The sequence below is a fragment of the Panthera onca genome, chromosome C1 (assembly GCF_046562875.1).
Source record: "Panthera onca isolate mPanOnc1 chromosome C1, mPanOnc1 haplotype 2, whole genome shotgun sequence".
NCBI classification, from domain to species: Eukaryota; Metazoa; Chordata; class Mammalia; order Carnivora; family Felidae; genus Panthera; species Panthera onca.
In genome coordinates this window covers 198,258,540-198,278,925 of record NC_138346.1, presented here as the reverse complement: position 1 = coordinate 198,278,925, position 20,386 = coordinate 198,258,540, and the positions used below count along the sequence as shown (strand labels likewise).

Genomic DNA, 20,386 nt, shown 5'->3' with positions numbered 1-20,386 from the left:
TATTCCAAGCCGCCGTGTGGTTACTGTGGGAGGGAGAGTGGATATCGGGGGTCGGCCACGCTCTCCGCCACAGCCTGGCATTCAGGGCCCTTCTCGGCCAGCCTCGTCCTGGGGATGCGCACTTTTGCGCATGCTCTGCCTTCGCCCGCCTCCCCTTTTCTGCCTCCAGCTCCGAGAAGCCTTCCCGGACCAGCGCCGCTCCGGCCCCAGATGAAGCGTCTCCGTGCCCACTGTTGACACGGTGCTGTTTGGGGGCGTCCGTCTCCCGCCCCAGGCCGGGAGCAAGTCCAGGGTGGGGACCACAACTGACTCCATTCTGTGTCCCCACACCAAACCTGCAACCGGCTGGGCAGCAGGGAGCACGGAGTGAGGGCCCGATTGAGCAAGGGAACTGTCGAAATCGGAAATTCTCAGCTGGGGCATGACCATTGACTGAACGACGGCGGGCCCTGAATGTGACTGAGCTGATCAGGCAGACGAGACATCTCTGGGGACCCCGCCTCTGTCGGTGCCGTTCCCCGCCCCCCCCCCCAGTAGCTGGCCAGTGCCATCAGATGCGTAAACCTGAACCCCAGGGACTGTGTCTAAAGGCGCTGACGTTTTGGTCCCAAGGAGGGTGGGGACAATGTTGGTGCATTGGGGGGGGGGAGGGGGGGGTCGCGGCCTCCGCTCTGTATGGCATGTGGCATGAAGAGCCTGTGCCCAGGGGTAAGCCTGACCGAGGGGCCTGTGGCGATGAGGGGCCTGGAGAAAACTACCCACAAGCCCCCACTCACAGAGCCCTCGGCCGGGTGGGCTACAGAAAGAACAACAAAAGGTTTGGGAACCACACCTTCATCCTGACCCCTGGGACGAGAGGGGCCCACTGGAGGCAGAAGACATTGTGACATGGACGGCACGTTACTTCAAGTGCTCTGTGCCTCAGTTTCCCCCCTGCAGACGGGATAACAGCAGTGCCTTCCTTATGGGGTCATAGTGAAGATTAAGGGGTTAATCCGCGCACGCCGCCACCCCAGGGCTCGTCCGTTCTAAGTGCCCACAGAGAGCGCAGAGGGGAGATGAAAATACACCGGCTCTGGGCTCAGACCGGCCTGAGAGGGCGTCCCAGTTCCCCTCGCTGAGCCTCAGTTTTCTCGTCTGTGAAGTGGGGGTGCCAACACCGCCGGACCTCGGGGGGCCCGGAGAGCTTCACTGAGACAAGGGTGTGGCGGGCTTGGTACCGGGGAACCCTCTCTTCATCCCCCAAGACAGGGGCGGGAGGGACGGGGCAGAGATGCCTCCCAGCTCCCCCTGCTGTAGACACAGCCTGGGGAGGGGGAGGCCGCCTGGCGAATAATCTTGTTAATGGTAATCATCACCCTGATGCTCGTTAATATGATAACACTGGGCTCCCAGCCGCTGCCTGGCTCAGTGCTGCTCCGCGCCTCTCCTCTCCGCCTGGCAGGGGCTCCGTAAACACTCATTACGCTCCGTCCCCGGGGAGGCCGCCAGGAGAAGCCGCTATTCTGGGCACACAGACCAACTCCGGGCCGCCGGCTCTGCTGGTAACCGGCATCCCTACACTCGCTCCCGCACGTGCGCGTGCGCACACCCTCGCAGTCACGGACACACTCATCCACCCCGTCACGCACACCGAGGGCACGCGCTCACACACTCAGACATGCACGCGCATGGGGGCCGCACGCGTAGGTGCACACACACACCGGGGACATACACATTCACACGCACGCAGGCGCGCGCACACTCACGCACTGGGGACACACACACACACACACACACGCAGTCACACACAGCTGTGCAGCACTTTCCAGTCTCCTCGCTGACCACGGCTAATTGCTCACGATGATGGAGGCTTACTGTCCTGCCCATCTTGCAGCTGAGGAAACGGAGGCACCCCCGGGGTTATAGTCACCAGCCCATCAAGCGGGGACCGCTGGGTCCTGAGTGCAGGGAAGCCTGCATGTGACGCCCGCCTCAGAGGATATCAGCTCATTCAGTCCCCATGGCAGTTCTGGGTCCTATTGTCCCCATCGCACTCATGAGGAAATGGGCTCAGAGAAGTGATGTCACCTGCCTAGGAACACACAGCCAGGATCCATGCGCTACCTGACTTCGGAGCCTTCCCCCTCCCCTTAAAGGGGAAGAAACTGGGGCCCCGGGAGATTAAATCACCCCAGGGATTGACACTGAGAGCCAGGGCCAGCACAAAGGCCTGCAGTCCTGGGCACCCGCCTCCCGCCCTCCCCCCAACAATGACCCTCTTACTCAGAGACCTTCTTTCGGAGCCAGAACCAGCCGGCTGGGCCGCAGGGGGATTCAGCATCACCGTGTTTCAGCCTCCCCCTCCAGCCCCCGGGTTCCTCCGGGCCGCTGCAATTCTGTGTTGCCAGCCCTGGCTGCTTGTCCCTGGGCCAGTCGCATCCCATCACCTCTCTGGGCCTGAGCTTCCTCAAGACAAAGACCACAGCTGACACTCGGGGACATTCATGACATCCCAGGATTGTTCTATGAGCTTCCATGTAAGGGTTCACTTTACCCTCATCTCAGCCCTGAAAGGAAGGTAGGAAAAGAGTCTATGGCTTTTAAGATTCTGATATTCTACGGGATTCTATGATTCCCACGGGGTCTGTTGTGAAAGATCCTAAAAAGACTCCATTATTCTGGGAGACTCAGGTGCTGGAAGGTTTCATCCACTGGCCTGCGGATCACAGAGTTAAAGGATGCCATGAATTGGTGATTCGCGGAGCCCCACGAGCCTCAAGGGCAAGAGGCAATTTGTTAGCCCTCAGCCGGCCTCGAAGGCCACCGTGTGTCCACCCCCTTACCCCGCCCCCTCCCTCAGCTATGACATCGGAGCCACAGCCAAGGCAGAACAGCCTGTCTCTATGACATGGCTCTGAGGCCAGGGCCAGCGAGGACTGTGGGGGCCGCCGGAGTGCTGGGCGGATCACTTGCACACAAAGGGCTCCATGGACCCGCCTCCGCTGCCCTGGCCGAGCCTCACACACAATGGAAGGACCTTTCGAGGCCGCACCGAGCCTGCCCCCTCTCTCAGCCAGAGACACCCAGAAATGCCGCTGAGTTCAGTCCCAGAGCAGGCCGCCTCCCTGCTCAGAAGGGCCCCTGCCAGGAGGCGGGGAGGCCAGAGAAGAGAAAAGCAGGTGCCTCTTCCCTCTTCTTAGCCGTTCTGACCTCTCTACCTGTGCTCCTACAGTTCCCCTGCCTGGCACACCCCTCTCCCCTCCCGCTCTCTCTGTGAATCCTTCCAGGCCCAGCTCAGGTCCCACCTCCTCCAGGAAAGCCTGCCTGGTTACTCTAACCCTCACTGATTTCCTCCCTCACCTAAGTCGTGTGTGTTGCATGATGTTGAGTGCTAACATGTGGCCCAAAGATTCCAGAGTTACCCTCCTTGCTATCACCAGAGCAGTTTTTCTGGACCACAAAGGTGACCTTTTCACTCTCTTTCTGCGGATCTTGACTCTCCAGCGTGGTATTCAAACCCATTCCCAACTCTAAACCCATCCTTTTTATCTGTCTTTATTTCCTGCCTTGGATCCATGCACTAAGCCTTGGCCAGATGAAGTAAGGATCCACCTCCCAGACTACGCAGACACAGGGGAAGCCTTTCTAAGGCTGGGTCAGCTGGGACCCTGCCTTGATGCCAAGAAACAGATGTTGAGGGTCCCCTCCCCTACCTCATCCTACACATACACATACGCACGCGCACACACACACACACACACACGCATGCATTCACGCACGCACGGACACATGCACACACCAAGCTGCCCCCAGGAAGCCCCCTGGGATTTGCAGCCTTAGAGTGCGTGTTAGTACCACGGACAGCACCGGAAAGGGGTTCGGGGGGACCGGCACTGGGTGCTACTAAAATCCACCCATATACACACATCCTGGGACGTTCATGGATTTCACACAGCAGGCATTTGTTGAACACCACCCTCGTGCCCCACCCCTGCGAGGTGTTATGGAAAATACCAGAAGGAAAGACATTGACTGTCACTGTCCCCAAGGGACTTACAGTCTGGTTGGGGAATTGATTGTCTTGCCAGCAATTTCCCACCCACCTGCCCCTAAGCTACCAGAGCCACATTTACAAAACTGTAAATCTGACCATATATCGCTCCCTAAAAAGTTGCACAGCAACCCCCCACATTGCTTATACGAGAAACCCTCACCACCCCCCATGAACCCAACACTCCAGACCCACTTGATTTCCACCAGTCCCCAAATAACCTGGGGTGCCTTTTGCACCCTTTTCTCCTCGTTTAAGAATTGTTTCCCCTCTTCTTTTCACAGGGAACTCCTACACAGCCTTCAAAACTCAAATATTTTCTCCTGGAAGCCCCAAAGTTAATTGTCCCCTCCTCGGTACTCCCAGAGGCTTGGTGCATATCCATATCAGCAGGCGTCATTGAACTCTGACTTGGCGTGTGCCCGTCTCACACAGAAGCTAGCTACCTTTGTCTGGGCCGGTGAGAACAGGCACGGCGATTGCCAGAAGGGCGGGGGCTTTCTAAGAACCTCAGTTGATCAACCACGGCTCCAGCAGTGCTCATATTTGACAACTTCAGATTTACTGGGAAGCCTAAAAATAATGCCAAAGCTGTGCTTTTTATATCCCTCTTTCACTGAAGAAACCTGCCTGCCTTGTCTTTGGGAAGAGGGAGCCTTAATTATTATACAGACCATATGCCCAATAACTGATAGAATATGGTTAAATAAAACATAGCCTCTAACGGATCGAATGCAGACGTGAGGCTCAGCCCCGTCCCTCCCACATCGTGGGGATTCTCAGGCATCTGATTCCAGGTCTGGCTTCTCTACCTCAGCCTGTGAGTCTCCCAAGGGCCAGGACTGTGGGTCTTTTGATTCCATATCCCTGGTATCCAGCACAGTGGCTGGGACACAGTAGGCATCTCCCAATATTGGGTGAATGACTAACAGACTGGAACAAGTCACGTGGGCTCCAGGTCAGATGTCCCAGGTTCAAATCTTCATTTCACCATGTATTAGCTGTGTAATTTCAGACACATTTTTTCAAAAAAAAAAAATTTTTTTATGTTTTTATTTATTTTTGAGACAGAGAGAGACAGAGCATGAGCAGGGGAGGGGCAGAGAGAGGGGGAGACACAGAATCTGAGGCAGGCTTCAGGCTCTGAGCTGTCAGCACAGAGCCTGATGCAGGGCTCGAACTCACGGACCGCGAGATCATGACCTGAGCTGAAGTCAGACGCTTAACTGACTGAGCCACCCAGGTGCCCCACAGACACATTTTTTTTTAAGTTTATTTATTTTGAGAAGAGAGGGTGGAGGGAGAGAGAGAGAGAGAGAGAGAGAGAATCCCAAGCAGGCTCTGCACTGTTAGCATGGAGCCCGACGCAGAACTCGATCTCACAAACCATGAGATCATGACCTGAGCTGAGATCAAGAGTCAGAAGCTCAACCACCTGAACCACCCAGGAGCCCCTGAGACACATGTTAAAGGGGTCTCGGTGTTCTCATCTGTAAAATGGGCATATTAACCGTATATACCTCATGGGGTTACTTCTGACGTGTAAATGAAACACTATAGAAAGAAACAGGCATAGAGTCTGGCTAATTGTAAGTGTGCAATAAAGGGTCATTGTTTTTATCACTACCGTTGCGTTAAATTGGGTGGTTTCTACATAAGCCCATTGGAATTCCAAGAAAAGAGAGAGCACCGTGCCGTGGAGTAATTCAAGATGACTACTGGCTAATATCCATGAAGCATTCTCTACGTACCATGCATCGACTTAACGAAACCTCAGGACCCTTCTATGAAGTGGGTACTGTGATTATCCCTATTTTATCCCCATAAGGAAACTGAGGCACAAGAGATTAAATAACTTGCCTGAGATTACTTAGCCAATAAGTTGAGGAGGCAGGACTCAAACCAGGGCAGTGAGGCCCCAGTCTGTTAACCTCAAGAAAGCTGGAGGCTGGGCTGGGCCTTGAAGGTCAAGCCGCGAGGCAGAGCCACCTATGGTGGGAAGAAGGACCGAGAACTTTTCTGTTCACACCCTTGCCAACAGCCAACCCACAGGCTCTCTCTCGAGCCTGGGTCCTTCCCCCTCGTTCACCCGACGGCCTCCCTCAGGCCTTCCCTGCTCTCCATCCTCTTCTCTTCCAGGCCTAAGTATTTCCTCCTGGCCTCCTGCCCTTCTGTTCTTACCAGTCCCAATGACTAATGCTGCCTGGGGGTTCCTGGGAAGGCCTCGTGGAGCAGGGCTTTGAAGGACCCATAGGAGTTTGCCAGGAGAGGGGAGAGCGGGGGAGTCAAGGTCGCCTGTACAGTTTCATTACCTACGCCCTCAGTCTTCTCGGAGTCTATAGGCCTCAGTTTCCCCATCTGTAAGTATGAAAGTAATGAGTACCTACCACGTCTCATGAGTTTTGTAAAGATTAAATATATCACTCCGCTGAGGCTGCCATAATGAGATCCGACAGACTGGGTTTACTGTCTTAGACAAGGGACGTTTGTTCCCTCAGAGTCCGGGGGGCTGGCAGTCTGAGAGGAGGGTGGCCACACGGCCGGCTTCTACTGAGAGCCCTCTTCCTGCCTTGCCGTGTCCTCACATGGCCTTCCTCTGTGCTCACACAGAGAGAGTGCTCAAACTCTCTCGTGTCTCTTACAAGGTAAAGACACTAATCCGATTGGGTTAGTGTCCCAGGGCCCCAGTCTTATGACCTCACTTAACCTTTATTACTTCCTTAGAAGCCCTGTCTCTAAATACAGTCACGTCGGGGGTTAAGGCTTCAAAATATGGATTGTGGAGGAGACGATTCAGTCCATAGCATAAAATGGGCTCATATGTCAAAAACGATGCTATTTTAAATAAACACCTATATAGTACTGACCATGTGCCGGGCCCTGTTCTAAATGCACGCGTATTAAAAAGCACTTAGGGGGCGCCTGGGTGGCTCAGTCGGCTGTCTGGCTCTTGATTTCAACTCAGGTCATGATCTCAGGGTCGTGGGATCGAGCCCCGCGTCAGGCTCTGCACAGATCATGGAACCTGCCTAAGATTCTCTCTCTCTCTTCCTCTGTCCTTCTCCCCCACTCACACTCTCTCTAAAAATAAAAAAAAAAAAAAATTTTTTTTTAATTTTAAAGTGCTTAGGATGTTGTGAGTGCGGTCCATGCAGTCCGTGGTGAGTGCTGTTCCTGGGAAGACCACCCCCGTTGCTGTTGTGCACCTGCTGTGTGCTGGGCATCGTGCTGGGCACATGGCTCTGCGTGCCCTCCGGATCCCCCCAAACCCCTTTAGTGGTTCCCACTGTGCCCATTATACAGAGGAGGAAGCCAAAGTCAGGGGGCAAAGTGGTTTGCCCCAGGACAGCCCGGGAAGAACTGGCCGAGGCCGGGGGATGACCCCCAGCCATTCATGCCAAAGCCTGTGCCTTGACCTTGCAGCCTACTCAGAGCCTACTTCAGTATTCCCAGCAAGACGTGACAAAGGTCTAGACTTGGCCAGAGCCTTGTAGATGGAGAGAAATGACGCAACCCAATGTCCTTCAAAGTGGGAGGAGTAACCCCCAGCCAGCCCACCTCACGGGACTGGCGTGAACAGCGAACCAGGCCAAAGATCCCCCGGAAAGCCGTGACCCGCCGCCCGCGTGGGAAGGGCGGTGTCTGTTCCTCCTTCTGGCAAGAGGCTGACACCTCTAGAGGAGGGTAGGCCACCGCCACGTCCGTCGTCACTATTCCATGGGGGTTCTTCCATCAGAGCCGTTCGCGGGAGTCAGCGTCCGTGGCAGGGGAGGGGACGAGGCCGGTGAAGGTGCTGGCCCCCTGGAAGTGGACCACACAAAGCAGGGGAGATGTGACATTGCAGAAGCCCCCGGTCGGGGCGGGGGACGCGGAGGGGGTGTAGGGCAGGCAGGGGCCCGGGGCTCGGAGTCAGAAGACCTAGCTTTGCCTTTGCTGGCGTGAGACCCTGGCAAGACCTCATGCCCCCGGCGATCAATTTCTTTTTCTTTTTCTTTTTTTTTTTTTAACATCTTTGAATGAAGAATTCAAAATTTAAACTTCAAGTCGATAGAATAATATAATGAACCCCCATGTGCCCATCCTTCAGCTTCTCCAATTACCAGCCTAAATCTCACGTCGCCCCCTCTGCTTGCCCACCCGCGCCCTCCTCCCTGCGCTTGCCCTGAGCCCGTCACAAGCATCCTATCGTTTCATCTGCAAATATTCCAGTCTACATAAGGATAAGGATGCTTTAAAGAAAAAACACACATAATTATAGTACCACTGTCACATCTAGGAACACGGACAATGATCCTTTTACAACAACTATTTATTCATAGTTCAGATTTCCACCTGCCTCATAATTAGCTTGGAGTTTTGTTTTTGTTTGTTTGTTTTTTGTTTTTTGTTTTTTTAGAATCTGTTTGAATCGGGATCTGAATCAAGTTCCCACGTTGATTAGCTAACAAGCCTTTTAAGCTTACCTGTAAATTACCTCTTCATCTTGCAAGAATGTGTAAGAACTTAATTGAAGAAACTGGGTCATCTGTCCTTTAGAAGTGCCCCCGCAGTGTGGGGCTTTGCTCACAGGCTCGCTGTCTCTATCTGTGAGGGGTGGGGGGCAATCGCTGTCTCCCAGGATGAAAGCAGGGAGCGTCTGTGAATGGGCACTGACCACGAGAAAGCGCCCAGCAAATATGTCCTGCGCTAACATATCTTTTGAGTCTGTCCGTACGCCGTTGCCTCTGTTTCTCTGACGGCCTCTCTGAGGTTCAGAGAAGCTTAGGAACCTGTCCGTGCTCGCACAGCAGCTATCGGTAGAGGAAGGAAATGAAAGGGTAACACTGAAAGAATTTTGACATCAGGAGGAGACCCAGGGTTGACTCCCACTCCACTCTTTCATAGCTCTCTGGCCTCAGGTTTCTCGAACTCTCTGAGCCTCAATTTCCACCGGCCAGGAGGCCAGACCTACCCGGGGCTGTAATGAGGTGATGGGAGAAGTGCCCACCGCCCTCCCCCCATCAGGGCACCCCGCACGGTGTCTCACCCCAGCGCTTTGGCAATCTGCTCCCTGGCCCTAATCCCCTCCCCCGCTCCCACGCCAGGTCCAGCCTCTGTCCTTCCCAAGTGCAGAGAAGGCTAGAAGGCTCGAAGCTCTGGGGGCCGTAAGCCTGGCCCCTCCGTCTGTCCCCCTGAGGGTCGGTGGAGACAGGGTGGGCGGCCTGGAAGCCGAGCTTCCTCCTCCTTCCCCCTCTGCCTGTCGCCCATCCCTGAGCCAAGGGGCCCGGAGAGAAACGCGACACCTCCCAGCAGCTCCTGTGTGCCCAAGCGCCCATCTGCGAGGCCCCTGTGTATGACCCCCAGGCGCCGACCCTGGGCGTCGCCGGCCCCAGCCCAAGCCATTGTTCACACCAGCGCTGACGCTGACGTTTGGATTTCTACCCAGGTTCTGGGTCATTTCCTCATTCAGTAGGCAGCATGCTGGGCCCTGCAAATCATAACAACGATAATATGACAGCAACAGGGTGAGAAAACAGCCCCCAGCTGTAGAGCCCCTGCCCTAAGCCAGGCACGGTTCAAAGCACCAGACGCATAGGGCAGGTACTACTATGGTCCCCATTTTACAGGCGAGGAAACTGAGCCCTGGGTTTGAATAAGCCGCCCGAGGTCGCACAGCTAGTCAGCGAGCAGAGCTGGGATTGGCATAAAGGTTTGCCTGTAAAAGACCGAAGCCACAGGGGCGTCTGGGTGACTCAGTTGTTTGAGCCTCTGACCCTTGATTTTGGCTCAGATCATGGTGTCACCCTTTGTGAGATCAAGCCCCGTGTCGGGCTCCATGGATTCTCTCTCTTCCTCTCCCTCTGCCCCTCCCCTGCTTGTACTCTCTGTCTCTGTCTCTCTCTCTCAGAATAAAAATAAGTAAACATTTAAAGAAAGTGAAAGACCAAAGCCACAGAAGGGCTGGAACTCAGCTGTCATGCTAATTGTTTTCTTTTTTTAATTTTTTAAATGTTTCTATTTATTTTTGAGAGAGACAGAGCATGGGTGGGGGAGAGGGAGAGAAAGAGAGAGAGAGAGAGAGAGAGAGAGAGAGAGAGAGAGAGAGAATCCCAAGCAGGCTCCAGGCTCTGAGCTGTCAGCACAGAACCCGACACGGGGCTCGAACTCACAGACCGTGAGATCATGCCCTCAGCCGAAATCACTTAATCGACCGAGTCATCCAGGCGTCACACATTGTTTTCTATATATTACCTCAGTTAATCTCCACCATAGTCTCCAAATACCCGCCTTATCGCCCACACTTGCATGTGAATAAACAGGCTCTGAGAGGGAGAACATTGTGCCCAAGTGCGCAGCTGGGTCCACTTGACCCCAGAAGCATGTGGTCCCCACGCCTCCAGCGGAGGGTACCAGAGAAGGTGGTACCAGAGGGTACCAGAAGGTACCAGAAGGTACCAGAGGGTATCAGAGAAGGTGAAGGGGGCCCTGCAGGTGGGGAGACAGCTCTAGGCTGTAGGAATTCAGAAACAGGATGCAAAGACCTCCCAGAAGCTTCCTGGAGGAGAGGCCGTGTCAAGAGCTGGGCCTTGAGTGGTGGCAGGCCAACCCCTTACGTCACAGCAGGCTCTGAACTGGGGTCCGGTTCTGTCATAAACCTCGACGTAGCGCCGGACTGGTCCCTTCTCCCCTTTTATAGCTGTGTGGTCCAGGGCTGTCAGGGGACCAGTGGCCTGAGGTCCCACAGCGAGGACCCAGGCCCGGGGGCTCCGTCCCAGAACTGTCTGGCAGTGAGGTGGATGGGGGTGGAGGGGGTGGCTGAGGAGAAAAGACGCCCCCACCCCCAGGCTGGAGTCATTACAAGGTCACGGGCCTCTGGTTATGGCCTGTCTCCCCAGGAGACCGTACGCGCCCTGTGGGGCAGGGGCTGGGTCTGTGCTGGTGACACCTCGTCCCCCAGTTTCAGAGCAGGCACTTAAGAAACTTCAGTGAAGACAGGGAGGAAGCAACGGATCCGCAGGCCTTGGACGGCAACCCACTCGGAAACGCGGAGACCCGGTGTGAGTATCACGTCTTAAGAGAAATAAATTTCTGCAGGAAATGCTTGCCGGACACGTGGAGAGGCTTCCCTTGGAGGAGGGAAGTTCACGACCGTGACACTCACGCCTAGGGGCCATCCCAGGGCAAGAGGGCAGAGCCTGGTGTGCCCGCAGAGAAGAGAAACACTGGAGAGGCCGATTTTGGCTAAAAATGAAAGGATTTCTCAACAGGTACAGTGACCTACTGGTCCCCAGGATACACCAAAGCCCTGTCACAAGAGGTACAACGGCAGGGGTAGGCACAAGGACTTCTGCACCAAAGGGCCCAGGGCTGGGGGCTGGCCCGAGGCCCTCCCAGCTCTATGACCCTGTGACCCTAGGGCTCAGTCTGTGGTGCCAGGTCAGGGAAAACCGCTTCTCCTGAGGTTCTGCTCTGTTCTAGTACAGAGCACTATTCTTCCTCGTGGAATCCTTACCATGTTCCATTTAGCGGGCGGTCACTGTCATCCCGTTTCGCAGGTGAGAAAATCGAGGCTCCGCGAGCTCAGAAGTGGCCTCTCCAGACTCACAGCTGGGAAATGTCACCTGGGCTTGAAATCAGGCCTCCCGACCCCAAAGCCATCCGGCCTTAGTCAGTCTGATTCTGATATCCTGTGGTCCCAACATTCTCCCTTTGTGGCCTGAAACCAGTTCTTTCCCCCTGGGCGGGAGGGGGGGGGGACCACAGGGCCCCCAACGCCACCACAGACTGGCCCCAGCCCAACCGCAGCCCCCAGGCGGCCTTACCACAGTCAGCTTCGTGGTTTCCTGAACACTCTCAACCAACGGTCGCTTTTACCATAATGGTTCCCACGAGAGGCTGCCGGTCAATTTTCCTTGCTTGGTTCTCAATTTCTTCTGAAGGGTAAAGTGGCTGACGGGGGGGGGGGGGGGGGGGGGGGGAACCACGAGCCGCCCCTCCCCCAAAGCCTCCTTGTTTATCTCACACTCAGGCCACACTGTATCATTTCAGCTTAATTTTATTTCCTCTTATAAATGGGCACAGCACGGGAAGTGTTAAAAAAAAAAAAAAAAAAAGAACAACCAAACAGAAAACAAAAACAAAACAACCAAACAGCTCCTTCACAAGGCTGGGACAGGTGAGTACCCCCGGTGGCGGGGGGGGGGGGGGGGGGGCAGGCACCTGGGTCTCTTTTTCCAGTCTTTTCCCTCCGCTTTTCCTTACTTAGAGATTTGGCCGTGAACTCAGGACAGGTATGGTTAATAAACAGGTTATGGGGGTGGGGGGGGGGGGAGAGAAAGGGCAGGGAAGGCTTGGGGGAGGGAAGGACAAACTCCCACCCACCCCAGGCCGGGTACGCGAAGAGTTCTGTACAGGAGAAAGGACGCACGGGAGGGATACTGTCTTCAGGGGGCTCTCTGGAGCCACACTGCCTACGAAAAGTATTTACACGTATTTGCCACGCTGTGCACTAAGCTGCCGGGTGGGCACCGGGGGGGTGGGGGGGGATGCTGGACCCATCAGCCCTTAGATGGCAACTCCAGGACCCAGTCTTGGCATCTCCGTAAATCTGTACAGTTCGTGGGCTTCTATTTACAGGCAGGAGGCCTGAGGAAGCAAGTCCAGGGTGGTGGCTGTCAGGAGAAATCCGGGAGAGCCCAGGAGGTGGTGGCCACTCCCGCCCCACCGGAGAGGCCAAGATAGGTTTGCTTCCTGTGCCCGGGGCCCCAGCCTGGAGGCCTGGACAGATGGCTTTGCCAGCCCCGGCGGGGATCTGGCCTGAGCACCCCAAGCCACGGACCGCAGACCTGCCTCACCCAGCCCTGGTTGCCACCCAGCCACCTCCAGGGCTGAAGGGGACGCACCTTTCAGGAGAGGTACGCCCCTGTGGCCCCTTAGGGAGACAGAACCTGGGTTCTAAAAGTCACAGCTGGAGCGAGGGCCCGAACCCCACCTCCCGAGGCCCCAGCCACCCTCCCTGGCAGCTGAGGCCCCAGGGAGGTTCTCCGGCCACACAAGCCCCCTCCCCTTTGGAATCTGCCCGGCTTCTAGGAAATGCCAGGGCCTTGCGGGACACCCTCCCTAAGCACACTGGTGTGTCTGGGGATCCATCTGCCCAGGCCCTGCTTGCATCACACCTCGTGCCCAGGCAGAGTGAGAGCCCCGCACCCACACTGCACCGAGGAGCCCCAGCTCATCCTTTTAACCGACCTCTCTCCTGGACTGCCCTGCCCCAGCCGGGCTGGCCGGAATGAACTTGGGCCAGTCAGACTGTGTTGTTCCACGAGGATAAAGCCTGGGCCTTGGGCTCAGGTCCAGGGCTCCATGAACGAGGCCCTTGGCCCCTTCTCTCAAACGCTAAGGACAGAGAGAAGAGGCCCGTGTGCCAGGAGGCAAAGCCCCAAGTCCCAAGTTAGAAGCCAGCCCTACGTGGGGAGTCAGGCCTGCTGGGACCAGACTGGACCCCTGCGGGGGGGCCACTCCAAGCCCACTCCAGCCAGACCAAGCCCAGCTCCTCCGTCCTTGCCAGGCCCCGCCCCACCATGGGCTACATGTGGCCCATGCAGGGGTCTCCTACCCCAGGCCCACCATCCCTGGGCTCACGTCCCCTCTCCTCCATGCTCCCTGGCTTCTCAGCCTTGGCCTGCCCAGGCCTGGTCACCAGAGCTGCTGGCCCCCCACAGCAGCCCACCAGGGAGCTGCTGGGACATCAGTCCCTCCTCCCCTCGCCCTTCCACACTCCAGGGATGACTGAGGCCAGGTCGCCTCACCTTCAACAAATCATGGGCCCAGGGTGCCTCCCCTCACTCCCGCCCGTCGCAAAGTTTGGGACTGGCTGGGCTCCTCACGGGCCTCCAGGCCCTGCCCGGGGGGACACTGAGTCCGAAAGACAAAGCCCCAGCCCAGAAGCAGGATGGTGGAAAAGACAGGGTGTGGGAGTTCCCTGGACCCTTGCTCTCAATGCCTCGGGCACCCCCCACCCCCTTCACCCTGCAGAAATCTGCTGCCAGGGAGTCTAGAAAAGGGAACAAAAATAAAAGCTGGGTTCCTGACTTTAATCTGGGCTGAAGGTGGTGGGGGGGGTGAGCACCAGCCAACCCCAACTCAGACCACAACCTGTGTCCTCAGGAGCCCCCACCAAGCACACCCTCCTCCCCCAAGGAGATTTGTGACCCCACATTTAAAATATCTACAGAAGCGGCCCCCTCGCAAGGGTAACACAGAAGGGGGAGGTGGGCCGGGGCCTGGGACACCCCCCCCCCCCCCAGCCCCACCTGCTCTCAGCTCCCGGCCTGGGGCAGTGTGTCTGGCTGGGCTGCTTCAAGAACCATCAGCTTGTCTGGCCAGCGAGCGGGCAGGTGTCCACGGGGAGGGCCCCAGGGCGGGACCGAGGTGGGCCTGGTGAGGCCGCGGGGAGGGTGCAGGAGGCCCAGGCGACAGGGCCCACCCTCGCAGGCACTTTGGAGACTTGTGTCCTGGGAGGCAGAGTCAGCCCCTAGCTCAGAGCAGGAGAGGGTACAGGGAGACCGGGAGCCAGGCCGCACACCCCTCCCCGGCCAGGCCTTGTGGTCCTGGGTGACCCAAACCCCCTCCACATTTCCAGGAACCAGCCTGCCTTCCTCAGCAAGGCTCCTAGCTAGCGGGGGACTGGCCCCGAACTCACCCCTCGGCGAGCTACAGAGGGGAGGGGAGGGGAGCAGGCCCCACCGATGTGCAATGCCCTGGGGGGGGGGGGTTGTGGCAGCATCCCCCCCCACTTTATTTCAGGAGAGGCAAGCAAGGCCCGCCAGTTCCCCTGCAGCACAAGCGCGGGGCTGTGCAGGGGGGAGACTGTACCTCCACGTGGGATCGTATCTGACATGCTGGGGTCAGCGGCCGCGTGGTTGGTGCTGGCGTCGTGGTGAGGGGCTGAGTGTGGCAGGGCAACTCTGGGGACCCAATATGGGCTGACTGTTCCAGCCTGACTCCACCCTCTCCGGTGAGCCCGGGAGCTGGGGACAGCCTGCCTGGTGCCACAGTGTGCATGGGGGGAGGGGGACAGAGGAAGGGGCAGGCCACACTGTCACCACCATCAGGGGACGACGACTAGTGCCTTGCATTGTTGTGAGCATTGGGGGGCGGGGGGGGGGGGGGCGTGGGGTGAGAAACACGCGAGAATAAGCATCTTTGGAAGCATGTGTGTCTGTGACAGGTCTGCACCGGCTGGGTGAGCGGGACCGCGCAAGGTTTTGTCATTGCGCGTCGTCGCCTTCGTGTGTGATGTCATGCGTGACCGTGTGGGAGATGGTGTCTGTGCAGAGTCCGCCTGCAAGAGGGAGGGAGGCCCAGGCGGCCCAGCCCCTCCTCACCAGTGGCTGCCAGAGCACTCTTAGCAAGTCGATTCCTTAGGGGCACGCTGGGATGAGGTGAGGCCTGTGGTAGGTGGGCACTGGGCAGGGGCCAGGGGAGAATGGCCCCACCGCCCCAGAGAGGCCAGGGCAAAACAGGCTGGTGACGAGAGGTACCGTCTCTCCCGGGCAGAGAGGGGCCCCGGGGACGGTAGTGAGAGGCCACAGTGTCTCGATGATGTCGAGGGCTGAGCTGGCCAAACGCTCGTCCTGGAAACCAGCCTGCGTGCCTCTCCGCCTCCGAAACGAGACTTCAGCTGGCCCTGGTGGGGGGGCCAGGTTGGGGCCTGGAGCCCATCTCAAGCCCCACCCTTTCTTCTCCCAGCCAATCTGGAGCTTCCTTCCTCCTGTCCGGCCGACACGAGGTCCTGAAGCCCCAGGCTGATTGTGGGGAGGGCGGGGGGGGACAAGAGATGAGCTGGTAAGGGCACAGTCTAGGGCAGATGGCAGTGCCCCCTGTCCCTCAGGTAAGATCTGCGTGAGGCTGGCTGTCTGGGCAGACCCTGGGAGGGCGGGCAGAGATGAACCGGGGCCAGACTCCCTCCCAGGCCCAGTCCCAGGCCAGGGCTGGTGGGGCCGGGCCGGGGGCTAGGCGGAGGGGTGACGCTGAGGCTACGGGAGGCACTGTGGCTCCACTAGGCTCCGCTAGGCGTAGAATTCCTCCTGCTTGTCAGGCTTCTGGTACGTGACACTGGCCTGCTTGGGCTCCTCCAGTGTGTAGCTGCCCTCATCCTTCTTCTTCATGCGGTAGATGAGCAGCGTGACCAGGAAGGCCGCGAACAGGGCGCCCACCACCCCGCCTACAATCACAGCTGCGGAGGAAGAAGGCAGAGGTCAAGGGCTAAAGACAAGCTGGGGACAAGCTCAGAACCTGGGGAGAGGGCAGAGGGCCCCGGGCGGGGAGGGGGCTCAGAGCCTTGAATCTGAGGTGCGGGGTGGCCAATTCTCACACGGGCAGCACTGGCTGGCATTCACAGACCTCGCCGGAAGGAGGATATGGAGGCAGGGTCAGACCCTGGGACAGGGGAAGGTCAGAGGAGGAAACAAAAGGAGGGTCTGGGGGTTGAGTCCCCTGCTTTCCCTTCCTAGGAGACTAGGCTCCTAGAAACCCCATGCCCTGACCTCTTCTCAGGTCCCTAGACATCCAAACTGAGGCCCGACCAGCTGCCTCGCTCGGGGCTCCTCCCAGGCCCCAAGCCTCACCTACGAGCACCTCCTTCCGCTCTAGGATGCTCTTCTGAGGCAGCTGAGCAGCTGAGCTGCCTGGGTCGATGGCATTGTCCAGGAGGCTGGGGCCTGGGCCAGCACCCTTGGGCAGCGTCCCAGGTGGAGGTGACGGCTTGGCTGCAGCCCCGCCCACAGCCACCACCTCATTGGCTGTGTCTGGCTGCGTGGTCTCTTCCTCCGGCAGCTCAAAGTCCCCGCTGGGCCCCCCGCTCACGGGCACCTCTGGCTCATCCCGGATCGTGGTCAGGACGGACTCCGGAGTTGGGGTCTGGAGGGAGGGAGGCATGAGCCTAGGAGCCAGGCCTCAGCCCCTCCTGCCATGGGGCATCCCCCCCCCCCACCTCTGCCCAAACCACCCCGCATTCCCAGTGGGTCTGACACTTACTTAACTAAGCACTCGCTATGTGCCAGGCACTGTGCTAAACACGTCATGGGCGTTTTGCCCTCACAACACCCCCGTGAAGGAGGTACTGTTACCCCTGATTTATAGGGCTGGAAATAGGTTCAGAGAAGTGACGTGACTTGCCAAGGACGTACAGCTAGTAAAGCAGTAGAAACAGAACTAAAATCCAGATCCACCCAATTCCAACGTCTCGTGTTTGTAACCACCCCACACCGCCTCCGTTCTCACCTGGCCACATCCTATCCCCACCCCATCTGTCACCTCCCCCTCTAGCCGCCTCTTGGTAATAGCCTCTTGGTAATAACGATCGTTGGGAGATCGCTGTCGAATTGCTGTTTGGGGACTGCTAGATGCTGCCTGGTCCCCAGGCCACGTACCTGGGGCAGGGGTGAGGCCCTCAGCCCGGGGGTCAGTTCAAGTGTACAAATGCAGAGTGTGATGCCCCTTGGAGGCAAGCGCCCAGGAAACCAGCCCGGCGGCTCCCACCAGGGGGAAGCAGGACCAGGGCTGGGTTTGGGGCAAGGATGTAGGTGCCTCGGGGGTGAGCAGGGCGAGGTGGGCCTGGTGCCCCGCCCTCCATCCCCTGTCACTGTTTCTCCTTCCTGCTTGGCCAGCGTCTGCGAAGTACCAGGCTGCCCGAGCTGCTCAGAGGAGCTGAAGGCGGGGTCTGCATCTGGCCGGGGCTGGGGAGTCAGAGGGGCTGAGGGGGACCTGAAGGCACCTCTCCCACCTGAGGGCCCTCCTCCCTCCGTGAGGCCGGCTGCAAAGGGCTTTTGAACCCCAATCAGTGCGACCTCCTCCCCTCTTAGCCCAGCCCACCCAGCAGGGACCAGGCTACTGCTCCCATTTCCTTGATCCCATGCACCCCCACAGTCCTGACGTCCGCATCCTCCCCCCTTCAACCCTCCACCCCTCACCCCTAACACCCCCCCCACACACACACATGCCCTGGCCTCTCTCTAGAGCCAACTGCGGGGCTCAGATGCTGACTCTGCCATTGCGGGTGAGGCCTGATCTGCAACCAGGCACAGTGCCGCCCACAGCGTGGATGCCAGGGTGAGGGCGGGCACGGGGACGCTCAGCTCTGAGCCGGCCACCCAGGCAGCACGCCGCACACGTGAGCTGAGGGCTCTCCTCTCCCTCGGCCTCCCCCCCCCCCCCAGTCACCCTCAGACTAACAACGACGGCGATGACGGTGACCGTGACGATACCGAAGCTTCTGGCTGGTTTACCATTGCCAGGCCCCGTTTTAGGCGCTTTGGATGATTCCCGCAACACTAGGGTCGGCGTCCTATTATTTCCTCCTTCTCACAGGTGAGGAAATGGGACGTACAGAAAGAATCGGTGACTTCCTGAGCTCACTCCAGGATGCCTGCCCCCTGGCCCTGCACAGGCCCCTTGCCCCGCCCCCCACCAACCACGCTCTACCCGATTCTTTCCCCATCCCTATCTTGTCCCAACATCCTAGGCCCCAGGGCCAGTCTCCCTTCCATCCCCATCCACCTCAACCTCTGTCCCCATCCTGTGTTTCACGCCCCCAGCCTTGGCCCTCTGGCCTCAGCCTCTCTAGCCATGTCTGGCCCATCTCCAGACCCTCCTGGTCCCCGCCCTGCCCAGGCCCGACCCACCCGCCTCTGCTCTCACTCCCTGTTCTCCCCCAAACTGCTCACCTGAGCCACTTCCGTGGGTCCAGGGGCCGTGGTCCCCAGGGGCAGGGTGCTCTTCTCAGGGCTGTCAGACTCCTGGGTGGTAGCTGGCCTGGGAAGGGCCCTTGGCCTGGAGGTAGCTGTGCTGACCAACCTGGGTGTCGGGGCCTCTGTGTCCAAGACGGCCACCGTGGTGGGAGGCGAGGGCACCGCTGGGGTGGTGGCCCGGGCCGTGGCCGCCGTGGTCAGCGGAAGAGGCAGAAGCCTCTGTGCACCGGTGGTCCTTATGACAGAGGTGATGGCCGTGGAAGGGGGTGCCGCGGGGATGCTGGGGGCGGCGGTGGCCACCGTGGCGGGCACCGTGGCCACGGTCAGGGCCCCCGCGGTCGTGGCAGCAGTGGTAGCCGTGGGCATGGAGACGGTGGTGGCTCTCTGGTTGGGCTCTTCCGGGACCTCTGTCACCACCGGGGGGCTGGTGGCTGGCTCCGGGGTGGGGTGCTCGGAGGGGAGCTCTTCAAACGGGGTGCCCACGGGCTGGATGTCCATGGTGGGTGGCACCGCGGGTGTGGTGGACACTGCCGTGGCCACATCTGGGCTGAACCGCATGGCCGTCTCAATGCCCGACTCCTGCTCGAAGTCTGAGGGGGTGGGGAAGAGGAGAGAGCTAGGGAGCTGGCTGATCGTGAGGGCAGGAGGGTCCCAGGTAAGCAATGGCCACCAAGATGGGGCGGATCCCAGCCCTCACTCCATGCAATTTCCCCGGGACAAGATGAGGGAAAGACGTAAGGCACAGCCTGCCCACAGGTCAACAGCTGGCTGGTGGCTGGTGCATGTTCCCTAAGCCTTCCCTGCCTAGCCAAAAAGTCCTCGGGTGGAGGGGGCACCTCTTCCAGGAAGTCTTCTCTGATTTTTCCAGACCCCCCAGCCTGGACCTAGTGGCAGCCTAAATCCAGGCAGAGGCAACAAAAGCCCTACGGGCTGCAGATCTTGCTAAAAGCTGGGCGGGGGAAGCAGGGGAGTGGCATTCTGGGAAAAGCCAGGCCTAGATAAACCCCCGCCACGAGCATGAGGCGCTTAAGGGCTTCTCCGGAGGCACAGGCCACAGGAAGACAGCAAGGAGGAGAAGGAGCCCTTCCTACAGGGAAATGCTTGAGCAATCTGGCGGACTCTGAGCCAGGACAAGTGAAGGGGCCCGGGAGGAAATAGGGGACAGAGAGAGAGAGAGGGTGCAGCCCACTCCCTGGGCCCCTGATCAGCCAGAGGAGGGGTGGAGAGCAGCCAGAGAGGTTCAGGAGTAGAGACATGACCCAGCAGAGATGGATTTTACAAAGATTAACTTGCAAGGGGCTTCCATGGAGTAGGGCTAAAGCGGGGAGACTAGAGGTAGAGGACTGTGGGTGGCCAGGCCCAGAGCACAGAGACCTCGTACCATCCCGCCAGACCGCCTTGCCCTCTCACAGGGCCCAATCTCAGCACATACCCCTTTTGAACAAAAAAGAAAAGTCATCTTGGGGCGCCCGGGTGGCTCCGTCGGTTAAATGTCCGACTTCGGCTCAGGTCATGATCTCGAAGTTCGTGAGTTCGAGCCCCGCCAGCGGGCTCTGCGCTGACAGCGTGGAGCCTGCCGGGGATTTTCTCTCACTCGCTCTCTCTCTGCCCCTACCCCCCTTGC

At 58.5% G+C, this 20,386-nt stretch overlaps 1 protein-coding gene and 1 long non-coding RNA gene across 2 annotated transcripts in view; one reads left to right on the top strand and one right to left on the bottom strand.

Annotated features, from left to right (window-relative positions):
• The first annotated feature begins 2,907 nt into the window (after nt 1-2,907).
• LOC132673421 (uncharacterized) lies at nt 2,908-4,757 on the top strand. The gene is made up of 2 exons (XR_009608048.2): nt 2,908-3,161; nt 4,318-4,757. It is a non-coding gene; the product is annotated as an uncharacterized LOC132673421 (long non-coding RNA).
• Nucleotides 4,758-12,052: 7,295 nt separating this feature from the next.
• The window catches only part of SDC3 (syndecan 3), a 35,299-nt gene continuing 26,965 nt past the window's right edge, over nt 12,053-20,386 (bottom strand). The window contains exons 3-5 of the mRNA XM_078452139.2: nt 18,739-19,352; nt 16,642-16,933; nt 12,053-16,250 (exon numbers count right to left, since the gene is read on the bottom strand). Coding sequence (XP_078308265.2) covers nt 16,084-16,250; nt 16,642-16,933; nt 18,739-19,352 — 1,073 coding nt within the window. The 3' untranslated portion in view covers nt 12,053-16,083. The remainder of the gene's footprint in view (nt 16,251-16,641; nt 16,934-18,738; nt 19,353-20,386) is intronic.